General features: G+C 39.7%; 1 protein-coding gene across 1 annotated transcript in view; it reads right to left on the minus strand.

The window, feature by feature from the left end:
• LOC140075277 (uncharacterized) overlaps window positions 1-26386 on the minus strand; it is a 66341-nt gene that overhangs the window by 12416 nt on the left and 27539 nt on the right. The window contains exons 10-14 of the mRNA XM_072120921.1: window positions 23674-23870; window positions 15871-15929; window positions 15420-15526; window positions 14087-14192; window positions 7245-7344 (exon numbers count right to left, since the gene is read on the minus strand). Coding sequence (XP_071977022.1) covers window positions 7245-7344; window positions 14087-14192; window positions 15420-15526; window positions 15871-15929; window positions 23674-23870 — 569 coding nt within the window. The remainder of the gene's footprint in view (window positions 1-7244; window positions 7345-14086; window positions 14193-15419; window positions 15527-15870; window positions 15930-23673; window positions 23871-26386) is intronic.

A 26386-nucleotide genomic window follows, 5' to 3' on the forward strand; every position in this document is an offset into this window, starting at 1 on the left:
TGACCAGTGGCGTAACTACCACCATAGCGGCCACCAGCTTCGGGGGCCTGGACCCTCAGGACCCCCTTCCCGTTACACAGCCACCACCGATGTCACAGCCTCTGATGTCAAAACCCCACCCCCAGGGTTCTCTGCCGCCGATATGAACGGCCGCATCACAGTCACGCCCCCGTGCTAATGACAGCAATGTGATGCCTCTTCCACCCACCTCCTCCATCCACCTCTTCCATGAACGCCCGCATGACAGCCACACCCTCCATCTTACAGACGGTAATGATGTCCCAGCCTTTTCGCCCACCCTCCTCCTCCGACCACCTCCTTTACTGACCTCTTCCGTGTCCGCCCACCTCCAGTCTTATGGCTACCTTATGTGTCTGTGTATATGTACATATACATGTGTGCAGGTAGAAATATGTATATATATATATTTATTTACTGCATGTATGTACACTCACCGGCCACTTTATTAGGTACACCTGTCCAACTGCTCATTAAAACTTAATTTCTAATCAGACAATCACATGGCAGCAACTCAGTGCATTTAGGCATGTAGACATGGTCAAGACAATCTCCTGCAGTTCAGACCGAGCATAAGTATGGGGAAGAAAAGTGATTTGAGTGCCTTTGAACGTGGCATGGTTGTTGGTGCCAGAAGGGCTGGTCTGAGTATTTCAGAAACTGCTGATCTACTGGGATTTTCACGCACAACCATCTCTAGGGTTTACAGAGAATGGTCCGAAAAAGAAAAAACATCCAGTGAGTGGCAGTTCTGTGGGCGGAAATGCCTTGTTGATGCCAGAGGTCAGAGGAGAATGGGCAGACTGTTTCAAGCTGGTAGAAAGGCAACAGTGACTCAAATCGCCACCCGTTACAACCAAGGTAGGCAGAAGAGCATCTCTAAATGCACAGTACGTCGAACTTTGAGGCACATGGGCTACAGCAGCAGAAGACTACACCGGGTGCCACTCCTTTCAGCTAAGAACAGGAAACTGAGGCTACAATTTGCACAACCTCATCGAAATTGGACAGAAGAAGATTGGAAAAACGTTGCCTGGTCTGATGAGTCTCGATTTCCGCTGCGACATTCGGATGGTAGGGTCAGAATTTGGCGTCAACAACATGAAAGCATGGATCCATCCTGCCTTGTATCAATGGTTCAGGCTGGTGGTGGTGGTGTCATGGTGTGGGGAATATTTTCTTGGCACTCTTTGGGCCCCTTGGTACCAATTGAGCATCGTTGCAACGCCACAGCCTACCTGAGTATTGTTGCTGACCATGTCCATCCCTTTATGACCACAATGTACCCAACATCTGATGGCTACTTTCAGCAGGATAATGCGCCATGTCATAAAGCTGGAATCATCTCAGACTGGTTTCTTGAACATGATAATGAGTTCACTGTACTCAAATGGCCTCCACAGTCACCAGATCTCAATCCAATAGAGCATCTTTGGGATGTGGTGGAACGGGAGATTCGCATCATGGATGTGCAGCCGTGGCAACTGTGTGATGCCATCATGTCAATACGGACCAAAATCTCTGAGGAATGCTTCCAGCACCTTGTTGAATCTATGCCACGAAGAATTTAGGCAGTTCTGAAGGCAAAAGGGTCCAACCCGTTACTAGCATGGTGTACCTAATAAAGTGGCCGGTGAGTGTATGTATGTATGTATGTGTGTGTATGTATGTGTATATGGGTACATTCACATATTTCGCCATAGATGGCAATGGTGGCCTGGCAGCGGTATAGCATGCTCTATCTTTTCCCGTGTGTGCGCCCCTGCTCTATGGAGAGGGGAGGAGTCACCCCTTCTCCTGTCCAGCACGCAGCCCTATGCCCGCCCGGCTATTTTTGTCTGTCATTTCCGTGAATGCTGTAGACTGATTCGGTGGACTACATCCATGGCCTGGATTATTTTTTAATAAAATGTTGAGGAGTGTGTTGGGGAGTTTTTATTTTAATAAAATATAAGTGTGTGTGTGTGTTTTAACTCAAAACTTAACCCCCTTATCATTACACTGACCATCTATAGATGATTAGGTACTGGGGTGGCCTCAAGGATGGTATTGTTGGGCTGTGTTGGCCCAAAAACTCACATCCCAGTAATGTCAGGGTGCTGCTGCTTTATTGTATCTGGCTGGTTAGGAAAATTAATCTTCTTATTTTCAATTAATTATTTTTTTTTAAAGGGTATAGAGTCCTCATTTTCTATAACCAGCCAAATGCTGCAGCAGTACCCTGACATTACTGAAATGTGAGTGCCCACTGTTTTTGGCATTGGGTACCAGGGTAATGATAAGGGGGATAATGATACCCTTTTCTACTGGTTTACACTAGGCCACGGTCCTGGTAATGGGTGTAAGCCGAGTTTTGCCTAGAAAAAAAAAAAAAAAAAAATTTTAGGAAATATATTTTATTAAAATAAAAACTCCTCGACACACCCTTGTCATCCATTTTGTTTAAAAAAATATCCGTGGATGTGGATGTAGTCCACCAAATCAGGTGAAGTCTTCAGCATTGACACACACACATTATGTATATATATATTTCCCCCATGCCGTCTGACTCCCTGCCCCTTCACTTGTCCTCTTGGAGTTGCCCCCTCTGTTCTTTTCAATGTCAAGCGGTTGAAATTGCTATGACCACAAAGAAATGAATTTGAAGTAGAGGGAGGTGATTCATAAAACTACAGCACTGTCCAGGTAGCTGAGGAAACAGTCCAGTGTGCCACCTGCCTCATTAGCATTCAGATTAAATTGGGAATATCTTGGTAATGGCATAATGGAGATAAATAATTAAAAATATGATGTAAATCACAGTATATTCCCCTGCAACATGATACCAGTAGATTATAACTGTTGGCGGAGGTGGTGTACTCCCTTCAAGATTGTGAACATATCAAGCAAAATGTCTTCAGAAAGGAAAAGCAAAAATGGGCAACAACATTTTTTTAAAATTCTGTACAAAAATTAGTTCTTCTTTACAAATTTCATTGCATGTTTAGCAAAACATTACTTTTTAATGCAGCATTTTCTTTACATATTTCACTATATCTTATATTATAATGTGAATACCAAACTGTGGGAAAGTGAGGGTCTCATGTTAGAATGGATCCATATCTCTTGCAGTCAACAGTGTTATTTTGATGACATGTATAGGGAAATAGACTGTCACCAAGCCATTGCCCTTTTTTGCTAGGAAAGGTCTTGACATTGTCAGCTATTATCTGTATGAGTGGGGTCAAACAGAGAGTAGGTCAAACCGTTAAACTTATGACTTCTTTTGCAAAGTGTCTTCAACTTGCTATGTACTTGTTATCAGTCATAATATTTATAAATAAAGAAGCTCTTTGAAATCTCAAACTACATTGAGCAGCTGCCATTGTGGAGTCAAATGGAGGTCAGTCCAATGTGAATTACAGGTCACCAGCACATACACTGACTCTATATATTGGTAGAGCTTACAGATAATTATGGAACAGAAATTGTAAAAGTAAGGCAATTAACCAATCTCCATACAAAAAAACAAAAAAACATATTACTCTTCAAGACCTTTGGCCTTTTCTTTGCAGGAAATACTAGTAAAGGGCAATACAACAATGAAAGCACACAAAACAGTAACATTTTGGGGAAAATATTGATTATTTTTTTAATTTTTTATTAAAATGTTTTATTTCTAATTAAATTAATGTTTTCTAATTAAATAAGATTGTGTCTTGTCCCTGCCTAGACAACATTCTGTTATGCTTAGTGATGTACATGTTCAGAGCCATATACGAGTTAAGTCGCAGATCTCAGACCAATCAGATTGATCTTAGAAGCGAAGACATTAATCTCAATTGACTATTTATTTGTAGGATAAAACCAGATTCCATTGTTCCATATGGTATGATCTTCTTAAATCTAAAGCAAAGCAGAATTTGTCCCTTGCGCCCTATATTTTTAGCAGTTTTCACATATGGGGCATGATGAAATCAATGGAAAGGTGCAGTTACCATAATGGTATTAAGATATATTTAAGCCCCTTAACAACTTTTTGTTTTTGTGTTTCCACCTTAAAAAAAGTATAACTTTTTTATTTTTCCATGTACAAAGGCCGTGTTTTCTATGTAACAAATTGTACTTCATAGTGATGGTTTTTGATATTCAATGCTGTGTTTAGGGGGCCCTGCCCAGCTGCAGAGATCCTGTGCCGGAACACCAGCCTGAAAGGGTGCGGGCTATAGAGCAATTCTATGCCAGGTACAGCTGCACCTAATGCTGGCATATGATAAATCTTCCCCACTTTATTTGGTAGATAGCTTTTTCTGTATGACAGACCAGTATTCTGGCAAATGAGGCATTTGTCCATCAGATTAGTTTGCCATTTACACAAGCAAATATATGATATTCCAATATTCCTCAGGCACCTCTCGTTCAATGCATACAAATCATGCGATGCAGGTGAAAGCTTATGCTTTTTGAACGTTGGGGCTCATTTACTAAGGGTCCAAACACTGCACTTTCAAGGGTTTCCCGAATATTTCTGTTTTGCGCCGAATTGCCCCGGGATTTTGGCACAGGCGATCGGATAGCGACGCATCGGTGCCGGCTTTCATGCGACAGAAATCGGGGGGCGTGGCCACGGACAACCCAATGGATTCGGAAAAACCGCGGAATTTCAAAAACGATTTGTGTCGCAAGATCAAGCACTCACATGCACCAGAAAGAAGCAAGTGAACTCTGGCGGACCTCGGCGCAGCAGCGACACATGCAGGATATCGAGCGGACGACCTTAGTGAATCCCGGCAGACCCGAATCCTCTTTGGGCAACGTGCTGCGGGATCGCGACTGGACCGGGTAAGTAAATGTGCTCCATTGTGTTCCTAATCGCTAAACATATAAAACGTCTCTGATATCACCTGCCATGAATGATATGTATGTGATTTTATTATTTTTGAAATAAAAATGTTTGGATTTAATTATCAAAAGTGCCGCCGCTACTTTTTTGAAGAATTTAGGAATATTGCCGAGCTAGTGGCCGGTGTGCATTTCATTTTGTATGGACTATGTACAGCTATAAAACTGGTAAATGTTGATGCTTTTTGCTCTTTCTGCAATTTATCTTCTTATTGCCTAGTTCACACCACTGCTAGTAATGCCCGTTGTTGTATTCTGTTACAGAATAGAATAACGGTAACTGATGGTAAATGAAGACCTTCCATTTACCATCTATCCCCATTGACTTGAATGTAAGCAAATTTCCCACTTGCTAAGCGTTAGTCATTCATAGTGGCAAAAAAGCATTATTTTTGCCTTTATAAACAATGTTTTTTTCATGTATTTTTTATTGAAAAACACAAAACGAAAAAACTATTATAAACAACTGAAAAGGGATGCCATGAACAGTGGTGTGGACTTGGCCAGATCTACATGTCTAAAAGTATCCTAAATTATGATGGACAGTCACACTCCTGCAAATGGCAATGGGGTAATGCAGTTTTTAGTGCCAATGGGCTGCATTTATGGGCGTGTGTTTAAAATAAATTACAAGGTCCCCCGTTTTATATCCTAGTGAACACTGGAGACTACAGAGACAATTACTGAAATCTTGCAAGCTTGCCATTTAAGCTTAGCCTCAGACAACTGGAAATCAGCGGCCTAGTGAGCTCACTTGTATTTCTCTGCTAAATTAACTGAAATTGAGCATTTGACCATTGACTGAACTCTCTTGTGTAAATATATCTTTAGATACAAAAACACAGCCATCTCAGTATCTTCACAGCCCAGTTCAAGAATATTTTAAAGGTCATGTTCCAAAATATAGTTGCTAATTACATAAAGAGATAACTTCACTTACAGAGAAAGATAATTTTGCAAAGTTGAGAAAATAAGGGATACAAAAGAAATACAACCAGCCAAATAAGTAAACCGTGGGATTTAGGGATTATGACTAAAATACATTTTGAGTACTTGAACTTCCTAATATAGTTGTTGGTATAACATTGTGTGCTCTGAACATACATGGCTTTTCACAAACTTGTTCTCACTGTGTCATCCAGCACAAGAATTCTGCGTGTGGGCATTTTCTGATGATATCATAAAAAATGGACAATCTAAATTTATATGGAATTTGTTGTTTTTAATTCCTGCCAAACTTTCGACTCCTCAATTTGCCTAACTTTGACTCCACCAAAATGGTCACCTACTCTCACTCCGCCACTCTGACTCCACAGTCCTGTTTTTCTGGTTACTCTATCAGTGCTGAATTAAGTGCAGATATCTTCCTCTGATCTGTAGCAGAGAAGCTTCACTACTGAGCATGTACATAAAGTGCAGCCACATTCATCTAAACTAAAAGTCTAGAACATGTGGCCTGTCAAGCCAGGATTTGAGGTCCGCACCCCGTTGACAGTTATAGTCTAATGAGAAGTGCTATGGGGTCTCCAGTATTATTTGTCTGCTCTAAATACAGTATAGGCATTCCCGGGTTACGTACAAGATAGGGTCTGTAGGTTTGTTATTAAGTTGAAATTGTATGAAAGTCGAAACTGTATATTTTATCATTGTAATCCCAGCCAGAATTTTTTTGGTCTCTGTGACAATTGGATTTTAAAAATGTTGGGTTATCCTAAGAACCTGGATTAACAATAAAGCTTCATTACAGACACCTGTGATAACTGTTATAGCTGTTTATTGTGGCCTAAGGTAAAAGTACAGTAAATTGACAACATCCAGAGGTCCGTTTCTAACCAGGGGTTGTCTGTAAGTCGGGTGTTCTTAAGTAGGGGACCGTCTGTATTTAGTTTCTGGGGTGGTATTTAATGCTGTACTGTTACATTTATAATTTCTGGGGTAGCATTTTGTGCTGTACTTTGGTTGTCGGTGCATCTAGGGTACTGGTTACTGGGCGGACCCCTAAAGTTCAGCAGTATGAGACCAGTAAATGTTGCTCAACCGTGGCCTCAATACTTAGATCAAAAATAGAATAAACATTTAAAGGAAATGTCATAATCTTTATAATTTATTATATGTTTGTAGAGTTTGAGTCAGTCCATATTATCATGTCACCAACTCAAACTCCACTGCCCTGAAACAATTAAATTCTGCTTTAAAATGGCAAGAAAAAACAGCGACTTCTACATCTGCCACACTTTATTAGATGGCAAAGCATAGAAACCTGTATCTTCCTATTACCCATGCATATCCTTTTTCATCATTCAATATCATAAATCAGGTAACAGGATTAGTACACATAAACTTACCCATTCCAGTGCCTGCAGGTGCAATTTCCCTTGCAAAGATTTCTAGGGCTTTTTTCTGTTTGTGATGAACACCAAGCCAAATGACTGCTTCCCGGACAAGCTGAAAAAAGTGCCATAATGTATTACTTACAGTACAGAAATGGATGCATCTCAAATATTATACACATTACATTCCTGTGTACAGATGTTATAACCATATTTAACATAAGTATTAAGATATATTAAATTAAATAAAAAATTACCGGTAAACAAAATCTGGAAGCGGGACTCTTAGTTCCAGCTACCAGAGGATGCTATTCTACCACAACCACTCTTTAAATTTAGGGGAGGGTTGATGTTCACACCACCCCAGGATAGAGATTATGGCTGAATGGGGTGGGGCATATAGGTGAAATAGGGAGGAGCTTACAGCTGAATGGGGACGCGCTAACAACAAAACTCATCTCTCCAGCATCTGACAGCTACTTCTTTTCCCTTTGATAGATGGGCAATGTAGAGAGATGGTGGGTATAGAGATATAAGAAAGTGCAAGTAAATTGATATGAGCACATAGAGAGATAAGGGAGGAGGGGGCAGAAATGAAGCTGTGTAGAAGGGGACATAAAGAGATATGTAGGGGCAACATTGATGTATGGGGGGCATAGAGCAAGGAGCAGGAATAAACAGAGAAAAGAGATATTAGAAGAGGTTCATTTCAAGAGAAATCGGGGGCATAGAGATATTTGTCTACCTCCAAATACTAATAATAAAAAGGGAACTGCATGAAATGGAAATATCTCAGAAATGTATTTTTCTGTATTAATTCATAAATTGTTTTCTTGATCTATGCTTGCCGACATTCAACATTCATTGTCATTGAAAACTAGTTCCATGTTCATGTGATGGTGGCTGAATACTATCACAGAAAAAAATCAGAAGTGTATGTTATAATGAACCATGGACCGGTGTGACATCACATGACAAGGGATATAATGAGCCATGCCCCCACGTGACGTCACATGACCATGGACAGATTATTGTCCACTGGCAGTAAACATAGAAGCACCCTACAGAATGACAGCAATCAGAGATCTAGAAAACTGTGAGGAATTGATACAAAAAGTATTGGAAAATTGTATAAGCTTTTCATTACACAAACAATATTAATTATTTTCGAAAAGTGGCCAACCCCTTTAAGTTCCTATAAAAATTGTTATATATTTATTTTTCATGTTCTTAAAATTTCACACTATGACATATAGGAAACATGGTAAAATTACAGTTTAGGAGGAATTACTGATAAGGCATTCTGTACAATTATCCCACAATGTTCCAAATATGAAAAATGGAAGAAAGGTCAATAAACACAAGTAAACATATGCTCAATTATTCAGTGGGAATATTTCCAAGTATGTTAAAGAGGATGTATGGGGTTATGATTATTTTCACAAACACAAAAGGCTCCTACTTGTCTCTCTTGTCTGTTCAGGTCCAGTGCAGCACCTTCTGGTGGCTGCAGCAATGACCTCATGTTCTTCAGCAGGTCATAACTGGCCTTATTGGTGTTTGGTTGCGGCTCGCATAGGGCTTCAGAAGAGACGTGCTGTTGACATGGGGTCATTGCTATACACTCTGTCTACAGAGACTGGTGATGACAGAAGGTGTTGCACTGAACCAGAGGAAAGAAGAACATTCTGTTATTTTAGGTTTAGGAAAGTCAAGGACGGCAGGCACATGGCAGGACCGGATAATTTCTCCAAAAAAAATGTTTTCTTTATTTATATTAACCCCTTCCCGACATTTGACGTAATAGTACTGCATGGCGGGAGGTGCGTTCCCGCAAAATGCAGTATTATTACGTCAAGCTTCTGGCCCCGGCTCCTAAACGGAGCCGGGGCCAGAAGCTGCGGGTGTCAGCTATATATCATAGCCGACACCTGCCCCTAACACCCGCGATCGGAGATTTCTCCGATCGCGGGTGTTAACCCCTAACACGCCGCGCACGCGCTGCCCGGGGCGTGTTAGAGGCATTCAAAGTTTAACAAAAGGGAATCGGACCCCCCCGCGGCGCTTACCGGGGGGTCCGCTGCTCCGATCGCAGCCCCGGGACTGCCGGTGCCCGGGGCTGCGAGATCTTCATCCCGGTGCCGGGTCCCTGCCTTCTAGCAGGACCCGGCTCTAAGACACTGGGCATGCGCAGCATGCTCAGTGTCTTACATTACACAGTGCAATACATCTGTATTACACTGTGTAACCTGTAAAAAAGCTTGAACAAGTGATCAGAAGATCACTTGTTCAAGCTTAGATGTAATTACCTGTAAAAAAAGTAAAAATAAATAAAGGTTTTTTTAAATAAAAATAAATAATAAAAGAAAGTGAAAGTCCCCCCAAACACCACATTTCCCTGTACACAAGTAATAAAGTATAAAAAACACTAAATCACAAAAAAAACCCCACTTATTTGGTATCGCTGCGTCCGTAACAATCTGTACAATAAATCATAATCATAATTGGACCCCCTCGGTGAACGTGGTAAAAAAAAAACCCAAAAACTTGCCAAAAATTTAAACTTTTTATCAAATTGCTTTACAAAAAATGTTCTAAAAAGTTATCCGAAAAAGTTACAAGCACCAAAATGATACCAATGAAAAGAACAACTAGTCACGCAAAAAATAAGCTTACAACCAGCTCCGTCAACCAAAAAATACTATAGTTATGCTGCTATAAAAATGGAAATACTAAAACAAATGCAATTTTTTCTATTCTAGTTTTCCTTCAATAAATTTGGACAAATATGAAATAAACTATATAAATGAGGTATCACCGTAATTGTAGTGATCCGTAGAATAAAGATAATATATTATTGTTATGCTACAGTGAACACCCCCCAAAAAAATGCTAAAAATCCAAAACAAGAATTGATGATTTTATTTTCCTCCACACGTAAAAAGTTAATAAAATTGCTTCAATAAGCTAAAAACCCACTAAAATGAAGGTTTTTTTTACAGTGCATCTCATCTCGCAAAAAATAAGCCCTTATTTGTCTAAATTGCTTAAAAAATAAATAAAGATTGTATAGCCTATTCCCAACTCGCATTGTTATAGAACGGTGCGGCGGGTAGTGAGTTGCCAACACGGTTCAGACACAGTGATCGGGGCAAGATGGCGGCTGTTCCTGACGGCCATTCATCCTGCCCCATGGACCAGAAGGGTTACGTCCCCCCCACACACCCCCAGTTTATTATCGCTGCTACTGGCTCATCAATTCAGACGAGCCAATAGCAGCGAATTTACTTATGACATCAGTAATACCGGTCTCCATGTCTGTAGACACGGTGATCGGGGCAGGGTGGCGGCTGTTCCTGACAGCCACCAATTTTGCCTTGCGGTCCAGAGGGGTTTTGTTGCCCCCCTCTGTCCATGTTTGCCGCTATTGGCTGGTCGATTTGGTCCAGCCAAAAGCAGCAATATTCGTCACAATGGGCATCGCTAGGGTGAATAAGAGCAACACTTGCCGAAAATTTCCCTACGAAAAAACAAGATTTGGTACAAAAGTGCTGTATTACACTACACCACATATTACACCTTGCTAAATTCCCCAAGGGGTGTACATTCAACAATTAGGGTCACTTTTCGGGTTTTCCTCTGTTTTGGTACCACTACGGCTCTCCAAATGTATCCTGACACATATGAAGGATTTCTGTCAAATTTGGCCTCTAAAAGACAAACATCCCTCTTTTCCTCTACTGTGCGCCCATAAAGTATTTTATATGCACATGTGGGGTACTTCTACACTCGGGAGAAATAGTTTCACACCTTTTTTGGGGTTATTTAATATATTATCCCTTGTGGCTTACAAAAATTAGGGGTAAAGTGACATTTATAGGAAAATTTTCACCTTTTTAATGTTTAGGGCCTAATTGGATCATTCACCTGTAGGGGCAAATACATATATTACACATTGCAAAATTCTCTAAGGGGTGTGCATTCAAAAATTAGGGTCACTTTTCAGATTCTTATCTGTTTTATACCACTAGGGTTCTCCAAATGCATGTCAAACATTTCTGTCAAATTTGGCTTCTAAAAGGCAAACATCCCCCTTTCCTTTTACTGTGCGCCCATACAACATTTTATATACACATGTGGGGTACTTCTACACTTGAGAGAAATAGCTTTACACATTTTGGGGGGGTTATTACATTTTTTTTTATCCCTTGTGGCTATAAAAAATTAGGAGTAAAATGACCTTTATAGGAAAATTTTTAACTTTTTCCTATTTAAGTCCTAATTAAATCAAGCACCTTTATGGACAAATACACATATTACACCTTGCTAAATTCTCTAAGGGGTGTGCTTTCCAAAATGGTGAAACTTGTTGGGGTTCCCCTCTGTTTTGGTACCACTACGGCTCTCTAAATGCATCCTGACATATGTAAAGGATGATTGTCAAATCTGGCTTCTAAAAGTCCAACGCCCCTCTTTCCCTTCTGAGCTTCACTGCGTACCCATACAACATTTTATTTGCATGTGTGGGGCAATTTTATACTTGGGAGAAATGCTAGTACACATTAGCCGTAAAAGTGACTTTTTTGGGAAAATGTTTATCTCTTTCCTTTTAGGGACCTATTTGAAGCAAACACCTGTAGGGGAAAATACACATATTACACCTTGCTAAATTCTCCAAAGGGTGCACTTTCCAAAATGGTGACACTTGTTGGGGTTCCCCTCTGTTTTGGTACCACTAGGGCTCTCCAAATGCAACCTGACACATGTAAAGGATGATTGTCAAATCTGGCTTCTAAAAGGCCAAAGCCCCTCTTTCCCTTCTGAGCTTCACTGCGTACCCATACAACATTTTATATGCAAAAGTGGTGCAGTTCTGTGCTTAGGAGAAATAGTTCTACACATTTATGGGGGGTGTTTCATCTTTTATCCCTTGTGGCTTACAAAAATTTGGGGTAAAAGTGACTTTTTTGAGAAAATTTTCACCTTTTTCCTTTTTGGGGCCTAATTGAATCAAACACCTGTTGGGGCAAATACACACATTACGCCTTGCTAAACTCTCCAAGGGGTGTACTTTCCAAAATGGTGTCTCTTGTTGGGGCTTTTCTCTGTTTTGGTACCATTATGGCTCTCCAAATGCATCCTGTCACATGAAAACTTTTTCAGCCATATTTGCCCTCCAAAAACGAAACAACGCTCTTTCCATTCCAAGTGCCCCCCCTGTGCCCGTACAGCAGGGTACAGTGACAAAATGGGTATTCGCATACTCAGGAGGAATTGCCCTCAACATTGTAAAATGCTTTTTCCTTTTTAACCCATTGTGAAGGTGCAAATTTTAGTGTTCAATGAATCTATAGTAAGATAAAATTACATTTCTGTAATTTCACTTTCATTTATCTTTCACCCTCATGAAACGTTCATAGGGTTAACAAAATTCCCAAAGGTTGTTTTGAATATTTTGAGGGGTGTAGTTTCTAAAATGGTGTCATTTGTGGGGGTTTCCTGTCATGTGGGCCTTATAAAGTCACTTCTAACTAAATTGACCCTCCAAAAGTAGGTTTTGATGATTTTCGTGAAAATCTGAAAAATTGCACCTAAAGTTATAAGCCTCCTAACATCCTAAAAAAAGGAAAAGATGTTTGAAAAATGATGCCAAGTTAAAGCAGACATATGGAAAATGTAAGTTATCGAGTTATTTTAGTGATATGACCAACTTTCCAAAAAGTAGAAAATTTTGAATTTGGAAAACATTGTTTTTTTCAAAATTTTTGCCAAATTTCCATTTATTTCATAAATAAATACTAAACATATTGATTAAATTTCTCAACCAACATGAAGTACAATATGTCACAAAAAAACAATTTCAAAATCAACTGGATATGTTAAAGCTTTCCAAAGTTATAACCATTTATAGTGACACAGGGCAGATTTGAAAAAATGGGCCGTGTCAGGAAGGTGAAAAGTGGCTTCAGCGTTAAGGGGTTAAAAAAGTCCATGGGCCATGGGTGATATTTTCTGAAGAGACAGAGTTAAACAGATTGATCAGTTGTTGAAACACACTCAGCTGGATTCTTTTAATCCAGAAATTTTGATTAAAAATTCCAAAATTATCTATAAAAATATGAAAGTTTGCAGAAATAACCAGTCACAGTGGCAACATCATAGTTACATATAGTTACAAAATTAGCAAGGAGGAAAAGGTCCAACCCTTTTTTAGTGGCATGTTTTTGACTTTTATGTTATCTTCCTTTATGGATGTTCCTTACTCATCACCTATTGTGAATAGTGGATGTAGCGCTGGTGTTCACTGTACTTGGGTTATCTTCTTGTGTAATCCTATCTTTGTTGTTTGTCACATAAATGAGGTGACTGCAGCCAAATAAACCCCAAAGAACTACCGTATTTTTCGGACTATAAAGCGCACCGTATTATAAGGCACACCATCAATAAATGCCTGCTAAAACTTCTAGGTTCATATATAAGGCTCACTGGATTACAAGGCGCACCTGATTATAAGGATGAATGACCAGTAGGTGGCAGACATGTGCACAGTTCAAGGCAGCTGTTCATATATAAGGCGCACAGGACTATAAGGGGAAAATCAAAGGATTTTTTGTGCGCCTTATAGTCCAAAAAATATGGTAGTAAGTGTCTATCTTTTATTAGCCCTTGAGGCCAAAGTGAAAATCGTAGAATATGTTACTTTCTAATAAATATAGTCAGCAACATGGAAAAGAAAATCATTAGAAATTCCTAAAAACTGAGATTAACAAATAGGTAATTTTCTAAATTTCCCTTTAACAAATTATACTTTCTCTAATATGCACATCTACACAAACCAAAAGACTGGAAACACTTACATCTTTGCCTCTGGCGTGTGGACCATATACATCTTCAGCACCAATTATCTGCAAATGTACTGCGCTATAATCCTCCAGACCAAGCTGTGCAAACATTTCTCGAGTTCTAAAGATAAAGGAAACGGAAAGGTAACAATATTAATATTAATAACGGGTCACTCTATTTGGAATGTCACCTTGTCTGGCCAAAATCTGCAAAGCACAAACCTGCTTCTTGCACAGTCCCAAAATGCTGCGTAATTAAAATATGACAGATTCAGAGGAGTAGTAAGAATATAAGGGACACAGGTAAAATTCAAGTACAAAACTGTTTGCAGTAGGAAAGGCTGTGAAGTAGGAGCAGCCGTATATATATATGTTTCCGGATGTGGTGCTAAGTTTAATATTTTTTCAGTGTATTCCAAGTTTATAATAAGTTGTCAGTTTCTTCAATTTTTTAGTCGAGATTTTTTTTTTAATTTCGTGCCACGTTTAGAATAAGCTACCCATCTTCTATAGATCTAGGCGTCTCAGACTACAATATATCAAACAGTGATCACCCCCAAAACAAACTAATATTATAACTTGAAGGATCAGTGTAGTTGGGTACAAGAATGATACAATTAAGGCTACATTCACACTGCCTCATGGGGGACGTATATATATATACGGCCGACGTATATCCGTCCGATATACGCCCCCCCCCCATAGACGGCAATGGGCGCACGGTGCCCTATGGGAGCGGTACGGTGCAGCACATGTGCGCCATATATCCCTTTGGAGAGGGGCAGGGGTGAGTAGCGCTCACCTCATCCTCCTCTCCCAGCGCTCTGCCGTGTGCCCACCTTGCTACGGTACGGCGGGCAACGGCAGTGTGCATGTCGCATAAGATGAAGTTTGGTGAAAACCTATGACTAGAAGCTATAGAATCTAAAGTCAGACATTAAAGCCCCACGAGTATACACACGAGTGTATAGGGGCCGAACAATTGGCAGCCACATCACAGCCCCCATAGACATATAAGGCACCCCGTAAAGGTGCGGTGAGCAACATAAATTAAAAGCCGCTCGGGCTTCCAATGGAGAGTTGAGCAGTGAGAAGTGCTCACCCCTCCTGCATCCAGCTTTATACTCGCCTGAGCCGTTGTTTGTGTGCAAGGGGCCTTAAAATAAGTTTTCTGGTAAATTATTAGATGTATCTAATATTTTGATAAACAAAAGATATAGCCAAGCCTTAGCAACGTGACTGCTCAATGCGAAGTTGCATCTGTCCATGCTTATCCATGAGTTGAGACGGGATGGGGGAGTAAGCCTGAAGGTATGCATGTACTTTATTTTGAGAAAAGTTTTATTACCTCTTTAGAATATTCTCTGCAGTGCGTCTTCCTTTTTCTGCTGACCTTGGTCCTCCTACTGCACACACAGCTGTGGCTCTATATCCGTCAGGGTAAGTGGCACAAACCTGGTTACAGTTATTACAGTTAATCAATTTTAGTGTAGTCCAAATGGATAACTATTGAGCCCTGCCTGACCACCTGCTTACAGCATTCATTACCATAGGACGACTGCAGTACTCCATGTCATTTCATATGCAAAATGAAATTTCTAAGGGTTAACATGACTACATTTCAGAGAAATTATCTCCAGACAGGTACATTGTTTTTAATGACATCAAATAAAAGTAATGTATCTATATAGCAGGTGTATTAAATGTTAATGCCCAGATGAGAATAACCCTTTAACACGGTACTGGACCCCCATTATTTCTATTCACTATACATAAGAAATTTTTAAAGAAAATAAAACCTTATAAAAAGAGGAAGGTTTCACTCCACGGGCTCCTTCGACAGAGACTGCTTCAGCATCTAAAAAAACAGGTTAAATGTTAGTTGGATGAGGTTTGTTTTGTGCACATTGTACAGGTCATCTATTTTTTTGCTCAGTGTTGTCCACTTATTTACAAACTAGAAGGATACTTGGTGACTACAGTAATGGCACAGGCAAGTGGCATCTACAAACTCACAGATGTGTCTTCTCCATCCAGTACAGAACTTCCTGATAACTTTTCTCCGCCTTTACTAATCATTGCACAATGTCTTCCAGATGTCTTCAACTTTTGCAGCATCGCTCTGCATCCAGTAAAATTTCACTGGGCACTGTATACTTACAATATACTGTCCTCTGGCTAAAAACTATGAGTTTACAACTAAAAACCCTGTGTCCCCTACACATACCAAAAATATACATTTCCTGTTGCATATAAAGGATAATGTGATCCATTACTTATACTATAAGTAATGAATGCAATATATATATCACACACACACATATATACATGTATATGTTTCTGCATTTTAAAGAAGCAGATGCAATTGTTTATGTTATCACTGGCTCCATAGTAATAATATATGAGAAGCCTGTTCTTGCAGCCAGAGCCTACTGTGGCGAAGTAATGTCTAGCTACTCTTTCATTAGCTACGCTAATGGCTTCACTAATTTTTAATAGTGAGATCACTGTGTAAAATTGTAGTGTACTGTAGTGCCAGCTTATGTCCAAGCTCATTTGAAGAGTTTCTTCTGTGTCACCATTCCAATTTTGGTTGATAATATCATGTGAGAATCAGAAGGTATCATTCAGGTGCCCTATATCTGACTTGATGTGGTTATTCTGACACACTTGGTAGCATACAAGGTACATCCATATAACTGTGTGTTTGGTGCCTTTGCCATTCATGTGTAAATAGCTGAGAGACTTAGGCCCGTACCACACTTGCGAGTGTGATGCGATGAACTCGCATCATACTTGCAACGCGTGCTGTCCGGGTCTCTTGGCCTGAACGCTGCAAACCGGAACGGAACTCAGCATGTCAGTTCAGTCCCGGTTTGCAGCGTTCGGGGCAGGAGATGCGAGTTCATTGCATCACACATGCAAGTTTGGATCCTTGGGCCTTATAAGCAAAGGGATGGGGCTTTGCCTTTAAGCCCCAGGTAAGGGCAACAGTTGTTGCATCATTAAAGCCAATAAAAAATGGTCAAAAATATTATGCTTCTAAATGAGAAGATGAATTGTTCTAAATTTCACAGATAGGTGCCTGCAATATTAAAGCAGTGTGCAGTAGCTTCTTAGAAATAATTCATTTTTCAATTTGTAAAATTATAGTTATCTTCATCTGACAGTCTGCAAAATGTAGCTGTGCAATAATGTCCACTATATAGGCTAGATTAACAACATGTTTTATTCCATCCGTTTTAAAGTTATGTCACAATGTTTTATATTTACAACGGGGAGCTACAAAGTATCTCCCTGTATTAGTTGGATAAAATAAAAGAAAAGTAGTGTGCAGCTCACCCCTTCCAAGGTCTTGGATATTCACAAGTTTTTGAGAGACACGGCAAGGGAATCCCTTGAATTCGGGACAGTAGGAGTGCAATCGCGTTGCCTGCCAGGCTTGCAGGTGTGGTACGTGTAAAATCGGAAGAGACTTGTAACGCAGCACATCCATAAAAACTTGAAGCTTTATTAGGAATACGTTAAAAACATAGCAGTATGGGACGGATTACCGCCTACGCGTTTCGAGCAGCCTCCTGCTCTTAGTCATGGCATGGTAACAGTGAATTGAAGTAAAACTTAAAAGGAAAACGTTCACCAATGAGCTATCAGTGGGGCGTGTACTTACGTCACATGATGGGAGCGTGTTTCCATGGAGAGGCGTCCCGGGACCGGAAATAACAAGAAAAAAATGAATCCAACATACCGGTTTGAAAAAAAAATATAATAATGGACAATAACCACGGGAAGACACCTCCAGAGGGACACGCAAAACACACGGAAACTGTAAGTGCACTTACTTTGACAAAAAGTCATTCCCTCAATGTTGTATTAGCAATGCTTCTTAGTTAATGAAATATACAGAAATTGTAAAAAGATGTTATACCAATGGAAAAAAGCTTAGAACCACTGAGCAAAATGAAAGAAACACATATCTGGATGATTTCTGGGGGTCACAGACTACAGAAAAAATGACAAAAGTAATTACAGTACAATAATGAACTCATGATGTAAACACGGCCATATGTACAGGATCACAAAATGAAACATCCATACACATAAATATAAAAAAGATACATAACAAGTGAATGCAAATGTGCAAAACGGTATGATGAAAGTACTGTCGCATTTGATATCTTAATAGAAGTAAGATAGATCCGTTCTAGCATTTAGACCTGTCGGTACACGTGTGCCCAAGCGAAAAATCCACAGAGCTTCTCTTTGTAAAAGGATTTTTCTTATGTCTCCCCCCCTTTTAGGTGGATGAATTTTCTCTATGCCATAAAATTTAAGAGAGGACAGATCCCCAGAATGCACACTTGAAAAATGCCTGGATGCACCTGACATATTGTGTAGTAACCACCACACCAGGTTACCTCAAAGACAGTAAGGAAGTACTTTGTTCTTTTGAATCGTTTGTCTGGCAAAGTCACTACATGTGGATCACATGTGATGTTAATGCCCTTTATAGCTCCATCCCTCATGACTTGGCCATAGTAGCCCTAGCACACCACCTGTACAAATCCAGTAACTATACAGAAGAATTGTGTGAGTTTATTATCGATGCAGTCAAATTTTTACTCTCACACAACTATTTCTCTTTTGATGATATGTTTTTCTTGCAAAAAAGAGGTTCGCCAATGGGGGCTCGTCTTTCGCCCTCATTGGCGAACCTTTTTATGTCCTGGTGGGAGGAAGAATATGTTTACTCGGATCGGAACCAATTCAGGGGTAGCATCGTCTGGTACGGGCGGTACATCGACGACATACTCATTGTGTGGTCGGGAGATGTGCCGTCCGTGCCAGACTTTGTCGCCTACCTCAACAATAACAACCTGAATCTGGGTTTCACTTATAATGTGGAGGAGAATAAAATCTCGTTTCTCGATGTAACACTCGAAGCATGTTCCATAGATAAAAAGGTTTTTACAGATCTATATAGGAAACCCACAGCAGGAAACACTATTTTGGATGCCTCTAGCAGTCATCCTATGCACACAATTAAATCGATTCCTGTGGGTGAATATACTCGATTAAAAAGAGCTTGCTCAAAAGAGGAGGTCTATTCACAGCAAACCAGAGTATTAAGTTCTAGACTATCTGCTCGAAATTATCCCAAATGGATGATAAATAGAGCTCTTAAAATCAATGATCAGAAGAATCGGCTTGACCTTCTCTCACCCAATAAAATTCCATCTAAGAGATCTAACAGATCCAATGCATCTCCGAGAGAAAAGAATATCACTTTTTCCACACGATACAGTATAGATTATGATCAGGTTGTCAGTATTTTGAAAAAAAACTTGCCCATACTCTACCAGGATGACAAACTCTATGCCATTCTAAAAGACGGATGCAATTTTGTATCCAAAAAAGGAAGATCTCTAGGCTCTATACTTTCGCCCAGTTTATTTACGAGGGGAAAATTCACTAACCAAAATAATAAAAACAAAAATACATGTTCGAACAGCAGATGCTTCTAAAACATACAACATAAAATCTTTCATCAACTGTGATTCTACGTATGTAGTTTATGTTATAGAATGTATCAGCTGCAATGTTCTGTATGTGGGATGCACAACTAGAAAATTAAAAACCAGGATTGCTGAACACCTAAGGGATAGTATAAAAAATCCCCTACACAATATGTCAGGTGCATCCAGGCATTTTTCAAGTGTGCATTCTGGGGATCTGTCCTCTCTTAAATTTTATGGCATAGAGAAAATTCATCCACCTAAAAGGGGGTGAGACATAAGAAAAATCCTTTTACAAAGAGAAGCTCTGTGGATTTTTCGTTTGGGCACACGTGTACTGACAGGTCTAAATGCTAGAACGGATCTATCTTACTTCTATTAAGATATCAAATGCGACAGTACTTTCATCATACCGTTTTGCACATTTGCATTCACTTGTTATGTATCTTTTTTATATTTATGTGTATGGATGTTTCATTTTGTGATCCTGTACATATGGCCGTGTTTACATTATCAGTTCATTATTGTACTGTAATTACTTTTGTCATTTTTTCTGTAGTCTGTGACCCCCAGAAATCATCCAGATATGTGTTTCTTTCATTTTGCTCAGTGGTTCTAAGCTTTTTTCCATTGGTATAACATCTTTTTACAATTTCCGTATATTTCATTAACTAAGAAGCATTGCTAATACAACATTGAGGGAATGACTTTTTGTCAAAGTAAGTGCACTTACAGTTTCCGTGTGTTTTGCGTGTCCCTCTGGAGGTGTCTTCCCGTGGTTATTGTCCATTATTATATATTGTTTTCAAACCGGTATGTTGGATTCATTTTTTTCTTGTTATTTCCGGTCCCGGGACGCCTCTCCATGGAAACACGCTCCCATCATGTGACGTAAGTACACGCCCCACTGATAGCTCATTGGTGAACGTTTTCCTTTTAAGTTTTACTTCAATTCACTGTTACCATGCCATGACTAAGAGCAGGAGGCTGCTCGAAACGCGTAGGCGGTAATCCGTTCCATACTGCTATGTTTTTAACGTATTCCTAATAAAGCTTCAAGTTTTTATGGATGTGCTGCGTTACAAGTCTCTTCCTATCTCCCTGTATGCTTATACAGGGGGATATGTGCTCTGGTTCAGCCCCTCCCCCCTGAAAACTGAACGAGGAGTGAACATCGGTGGCAGTTGCTGCCAATGTTCCAGGTGTGATGTAACCGTCTATAATCGTACAGTTACATCAGCAGGGAAGCGCTCACAGTATAAACTCAGTGGAGGCTGGGAATGGATTCCATACAGCTGCATCTGTCCCCCATAACCTAACTGTGTCCACTGACTCAACCTACATTGTGTATACTGCACTCTCCAGAGTGTTTCCTGCTGGATGCTATGTACATTGTGCAGACAGAGGAAAATAAATACTGTCTGCCAGCATCAATCTATGAATCTATTCAGGTAATGTGAATGCAGTCTTAAATTAGTGACTGAAGATGGTCAACTCACTGTTAATGCAATAGTTCGGAAGCACAATTAGGCCTGTAAAAGGTTTACAGACGGATCTGATGCAAATAAGCAATTAATTATGCGACGGACACAAACAAAAGTGTATCCTTCACATAGCTATTTCGGCCCCTAAGGATATAGCTTCTAAACAGGACACTTTAGACCTAACACATCTGTATTCATGGAAGGTACAAAGCACAGAAGAGCACACGAGAGAGGAATGATTACCTACAACCAAAGACTTGCTGCATTTGATGCATAGGTAAAAAGTGTAAAACTGTCAATCTGCAGAACTGCGCACCCTCCATCCAACACTGAATGATTTTACCTTTTTTATTACTTTAAATTTGGGAGAATAAAACAGATGAAAAACACAGCCTGCAAAGTTCACTTTCAGTTCATAGAGAGTCCACAGGAACTATGTACAGTACAGATAACGTCAATTAACGAAAAATAAATGGCGAATAAAAAGACATTTTCTTCCAATCTGCTTTTGCCGTACGTGACAAAGCACTGGAGTCTAAAATGTATAAGTGATCTAAGTTTTCACAATCCGCTCCAGAGAACTTTTAGAAAGTTCACTGGGAAGTTCATTTAAAGTTCAGGCATGTTATATTAAGTTTTTGTCAAGGTAAAAGTTCATTGGGAGGTTAAAATACATTTTTGCACATCAACACTGAAAAATATATAATCGTGACTATTGGTCAACAGAACATACATCATTAGGTAAACATTTACATTCCTAATCTGCCCCCTACTTAAAAACCAGTACTATAACCATCAGATGGTAATCCATAAATCCTGATGTGCATACTTCTAGAGGATAAAAAAGGATTTTTAAAGTGCAAGTTTCACATTTAAAACTGACTGAAATAAAAAGTAAAAAAAAATTGGAGTTCATGTATAGGCTAGTATGTTCACATTATCCTTAGTCCTAAAGCCAACTATTTGAATGCCGTGGGAGGTGGGGAAGAACTTTAAAAAAAATCAGTTAGGAGTATTTTTATCTATTTTATTAAAAAATAATAGTATACTTTACTGTGATATGCTACACTTTAAAAAGGATACTGGAACCAGATATTTGTAAGAATATTAAGGTGCGACAAAAAGCATAATACGTGGAGGTAATGCAAAAAAGTACAAAACAGTCTAGGACAAGAGGATCTCCAATTTCCTCATAAGGAACACATAAGTGAATAGTGTCCAAAAAATGACCATGAAATTTATTCAGAAACTTTTATCAGTTTACTTCATAATCTTCATTTACAATTTCAGCATTCATAGAAACATAAAATCGTTCTCATAGTGAATAAACACAACAATATAGCTTGCAGATCTTGTAGACCATAATCAATGAGAGTATAAGAATTCCAAATAGTTCATTTAGTGGATCGCCAATAAATTTAGCGTAACGCAAAGTTCATAAGTGGAACAACTCACATATCCTTACCTCGGGCAGAGACTTTCACTCCTCCAAATGCTTCACGCTTCACGTGAGCCACAGACTGTGACATCTCGGGGACATGCCCCCTTCACCAGTCTGATGAAGGGGGTGTTTCCCTTGAGACGTCACAGTGAACGCTATGATCGCTATGAGAACAATTTTATGTTTCTATGAATGATGAAATTGTAAATGAAAATTAAAGTGATCACTAATCACTTATGTGTTTCTTATGAGAACATTAAGGTGCCCATACACATTCAATAGCAATTGCTGCCACTTTCACGCACTACTCCCTACAATTGGAAGCTTGGTTAAGGTAAACATGCATGTTTTTTTAGGAACAGTATGGTGGAATCTTCTAAGGCAGTGTTCCCCAACCTTTTTGTATCTGGGGCCTGGCTGCATCCAAAATGTTTTTTTTTCCAGGGCCGGGTAAACCCTCTTACCATGGTCCCTGGAAAATAAAATTGTGTGCTCTGCAAACAGTCTATATCTAAACACAACCCATATAATGCCACCTTTCCTGCAGCGCCTGGTCTAAAATGCCCCCTTTCATCCAGCTGCCCTTTTTTCTGTAGTGTCCTTCTAATGTGTTGATAAGAAAAGGCTAAAGAGAAAGGACATTATATCCCTTTGTCTATAACAACCCCCACGCACCTATAATGACCCCTTGTCTTAGGGATTTTTACATAGCAGCGTCCTCCCTTCACTAATAACAGGTCCAGCAGCGACCTCCCTTCACTAATAACATGTCCAGCAGCGACCTCACCTCACTAATAACATGTCCAGCAGCGGCCTCCCCTTCCCTGGTGGAATGAGGGGGCCGGACAGTGATAAATGACTTTATGGCCCCTCAACATCCCAGAATCCAGCAGGGCAACGGAAGTCACAAGAAGCCTCAAGTCTGGCAGGTCACACGGCAAATGACAAACTTCGACAGGGTAAGTACAACCCCCTTTAATGTCTCCATGAAGGTCATTAAGCTTATCTATAAGTTTATTTTTTATAATTCACATGAAATTATGTGGATTGAGAGAATTGTATTTATGTAAACATATTCTATTAGCAAATTATAAAATTTATCATATATTAAAGTCATCCAAATAAGATGATGTTAATATTTATGTAGTGTAGCATGCTCACCTTGAAGTTCACTTATAGAAACATGGGAGAAATCACAGGATACATCTGGCAGAATATAATGCTCAGGATCTCCAATTTCATAAACTAATTGCTCAGCTACAGTGCCAAAAGAGATAAGTCCGCCTGTGTCCCGAGGCTTTGATATGGTGAACTTCCCATCTGAAGTACACTCCACTATTGGGAAGCCAATATTGTGCCTGGTAAGAGAAGAAAACTTTAATTAGTTTTAAAGGAAAATTAAACATATTAGCCCTGTGTGCTATTTATCTTAAAGGGATATTCCCACGAAGACACGTTTCTTAAATGTACTCAGGATATCAAAATAACATATTCTCTAATTCACTGTTACTAATACAGCATTTCACAGATATAAGTACAACCTGTCTGTATCAGTCCTGGATTATACAATTTCAGTCGCTTCTGGTTTTGCACGGATCACACTTTTGTCGGACTGTTCACAGTTTTCGGGGATTGCACGGCTTTTGCAGGTATTTAATAGGGGTCTGCACTTGGATTGTGTCGCATGTGATCGGATTGTGGCACAAACCGATCGGGGGGTGGGGTGGGGGTGGCTTCCGTCGGACGATCCAACAGATTCGGACTGAGTTCGGGATTTAAGATTCAATTTGTGTCGCAAGACAACGCACTTACATGCACCAGGAAGAAGAAGGTGAACTCTGTCGGACCTGAGCGGCGAAGTGACAAATGCAGGATGTCGGGCGCACAATCTCAGTGGATCGCGCCAGAGTGCATTATCGTCAGAGAATGCACTTTCGTGAACTCTGCAGGACCGGGTAAGTAAATGTGCCCTATAGTGTCTGCTTAGAGGCTCCGCCCACAACCTGGAATCTTACACTGACCTATCACCGAAGCTAAAACAACAATAAAACTGAGTAAAATTGTAAAGTAAGGGGTTAAAAATTATCTTTATTTTGTAAACATCATTAGGGGATTGAAATTTGACAATTTTCTTTCATGGGCAAACCCCTTTAACAGATAGCACATGGACAAATTAATTTCTATAGGCTCATACACACAGCTGTGGTTTCCACAGCGTTGTGTTGGAGCTGACTGCCCAAACTGAAAACTCTTATTTGTGCCAGTGTTTGTGACTCAGTGTTGCAGTCTTTATTGTTGTCATAGGCAAGTAAGCGGACTTCACACGGCAATAACACATGGGCCTACGGATCTATTGTTTGCAGTCTGTGAAATGCACAGGGTTGCACCAGCCATGAGGCGAGTTTTGCTACTTGCCTCAGGCAGCACCGCCTGCAGAAAAATAGGAGGCAGCATCAGGGCTGCAGTTACCTTCTACAAAGCAGGATCTGCCACTTAAAAATAATGTCTCTTCACACCTGATGTCAGCATGAGTGTGAGACACTGCATGAAGAACCCACTTACTATTACTACTGGAAGGGGTGGAGAGGACGCCGTTCTCTAGTTCACCTCAGGCAGCAGAGAGCTTAGGTTCACCCCTGCATGTGCATGTATTCAAAGGGTGCACACACACACACACGAGAGAAAAATCACTCATATCCATTTATCAAAAGTGTGGGAATATGCTGACTCTCCCCTAATGGCAGATGCCTGAGGCAAACATTAATTTGGACAACGGCTATTGGAATTTCTGATTGTCCAAGATATTACAATATAGACATATATGTAACGCACTACAAATTGTATTTTCCATTCCCTGCACCCCTTTTCTGATAGCAGTGTACATAATAGTAGTTCAGAGTATGAGGGGCATTCATTTCATCAAATCAAAACTGCTACAATACTCTGTTAGGAATTCTAACACAGCATCACATGGGCCGCTAGATAGAGTCCTATTGCTGCCTGCTGGAAGGACAGTATAAGCATAAGAATTGTAAACTTTCCCATTATAAATGTGTGATAGAAGCCTCCCTAACCATCAGTACAAGCTAGGATACAATACTTCTTCACTATGCAGGTATATATCCATCTACACAAATTGTTTTATCTTTTAATCTACACAAATACATATTTTTACTCAGCTTTGATTTTCCAAAATGGTAACTGAATTGTACACTGCGTACAATGTGCTTAGGTAATGCCTTGTCAAAACCCGCCATAATTTGTTGCTATAAGACATCTGCTTTCCCCGCTGTAGTAAGATCACTCTGCCACTGTTATACCAACAAGGGCTTATATCCAGACACAAGTAAAATAAACAGCATGAAGTGGCAGCACACTCTCCTGTGGCTACTGTAGAATACAGGGTTACTAGCTATCCAAAAGTGAGCAGTAATTATAGACCATTATAATCAAATGTAGCAATTTTTGATCTTCAAATTATGAGGCAAGAGACGTTTGGGTTATTAGACAATATGAAACATAAAACAGTCATAGATATGGTTGCAAGTCACTTGTAAAAGTAGAAATAAAATAAATAATAATAATAATGTGATACATATATATTCACTTTCTCATTCTCATTATGAGGTGCCATATTGTGTGGATATTGTAAGGGGAAAAAATGTCACATAACTTCCTGAAGTTGACTTGCTCTTTATATTTTGTATCATCTGCTTCTATGCTTCTCAACTCCATTAGGGCAGAGCTGTGATCTGTGACTACTATGTTACACTGCCTATAGGAAGTCTAGAATCCATCTCATGTCTTATCTTTAGTTCAGTTTATTGCTATCCATCCTCAATCCTCCTCAGCACCCCAGGAACTCATTGCTGTT

The sequence above is a fragment of the Engystomops pustulosus genome, chromosome 1 (assembly GCF_040894005.1).
Source record: "Engystomops pustulosus chromosome 1, aEngPut4.maternal, whole genome shotgun sequence".
NCBI classification, from domain to species: domain Eukaryota; kingdom Metazoa; phylum Chordata; class Amphibia; order Anura; family Leptodactylidae; genus Engystomops; species Engystomops pustulosus.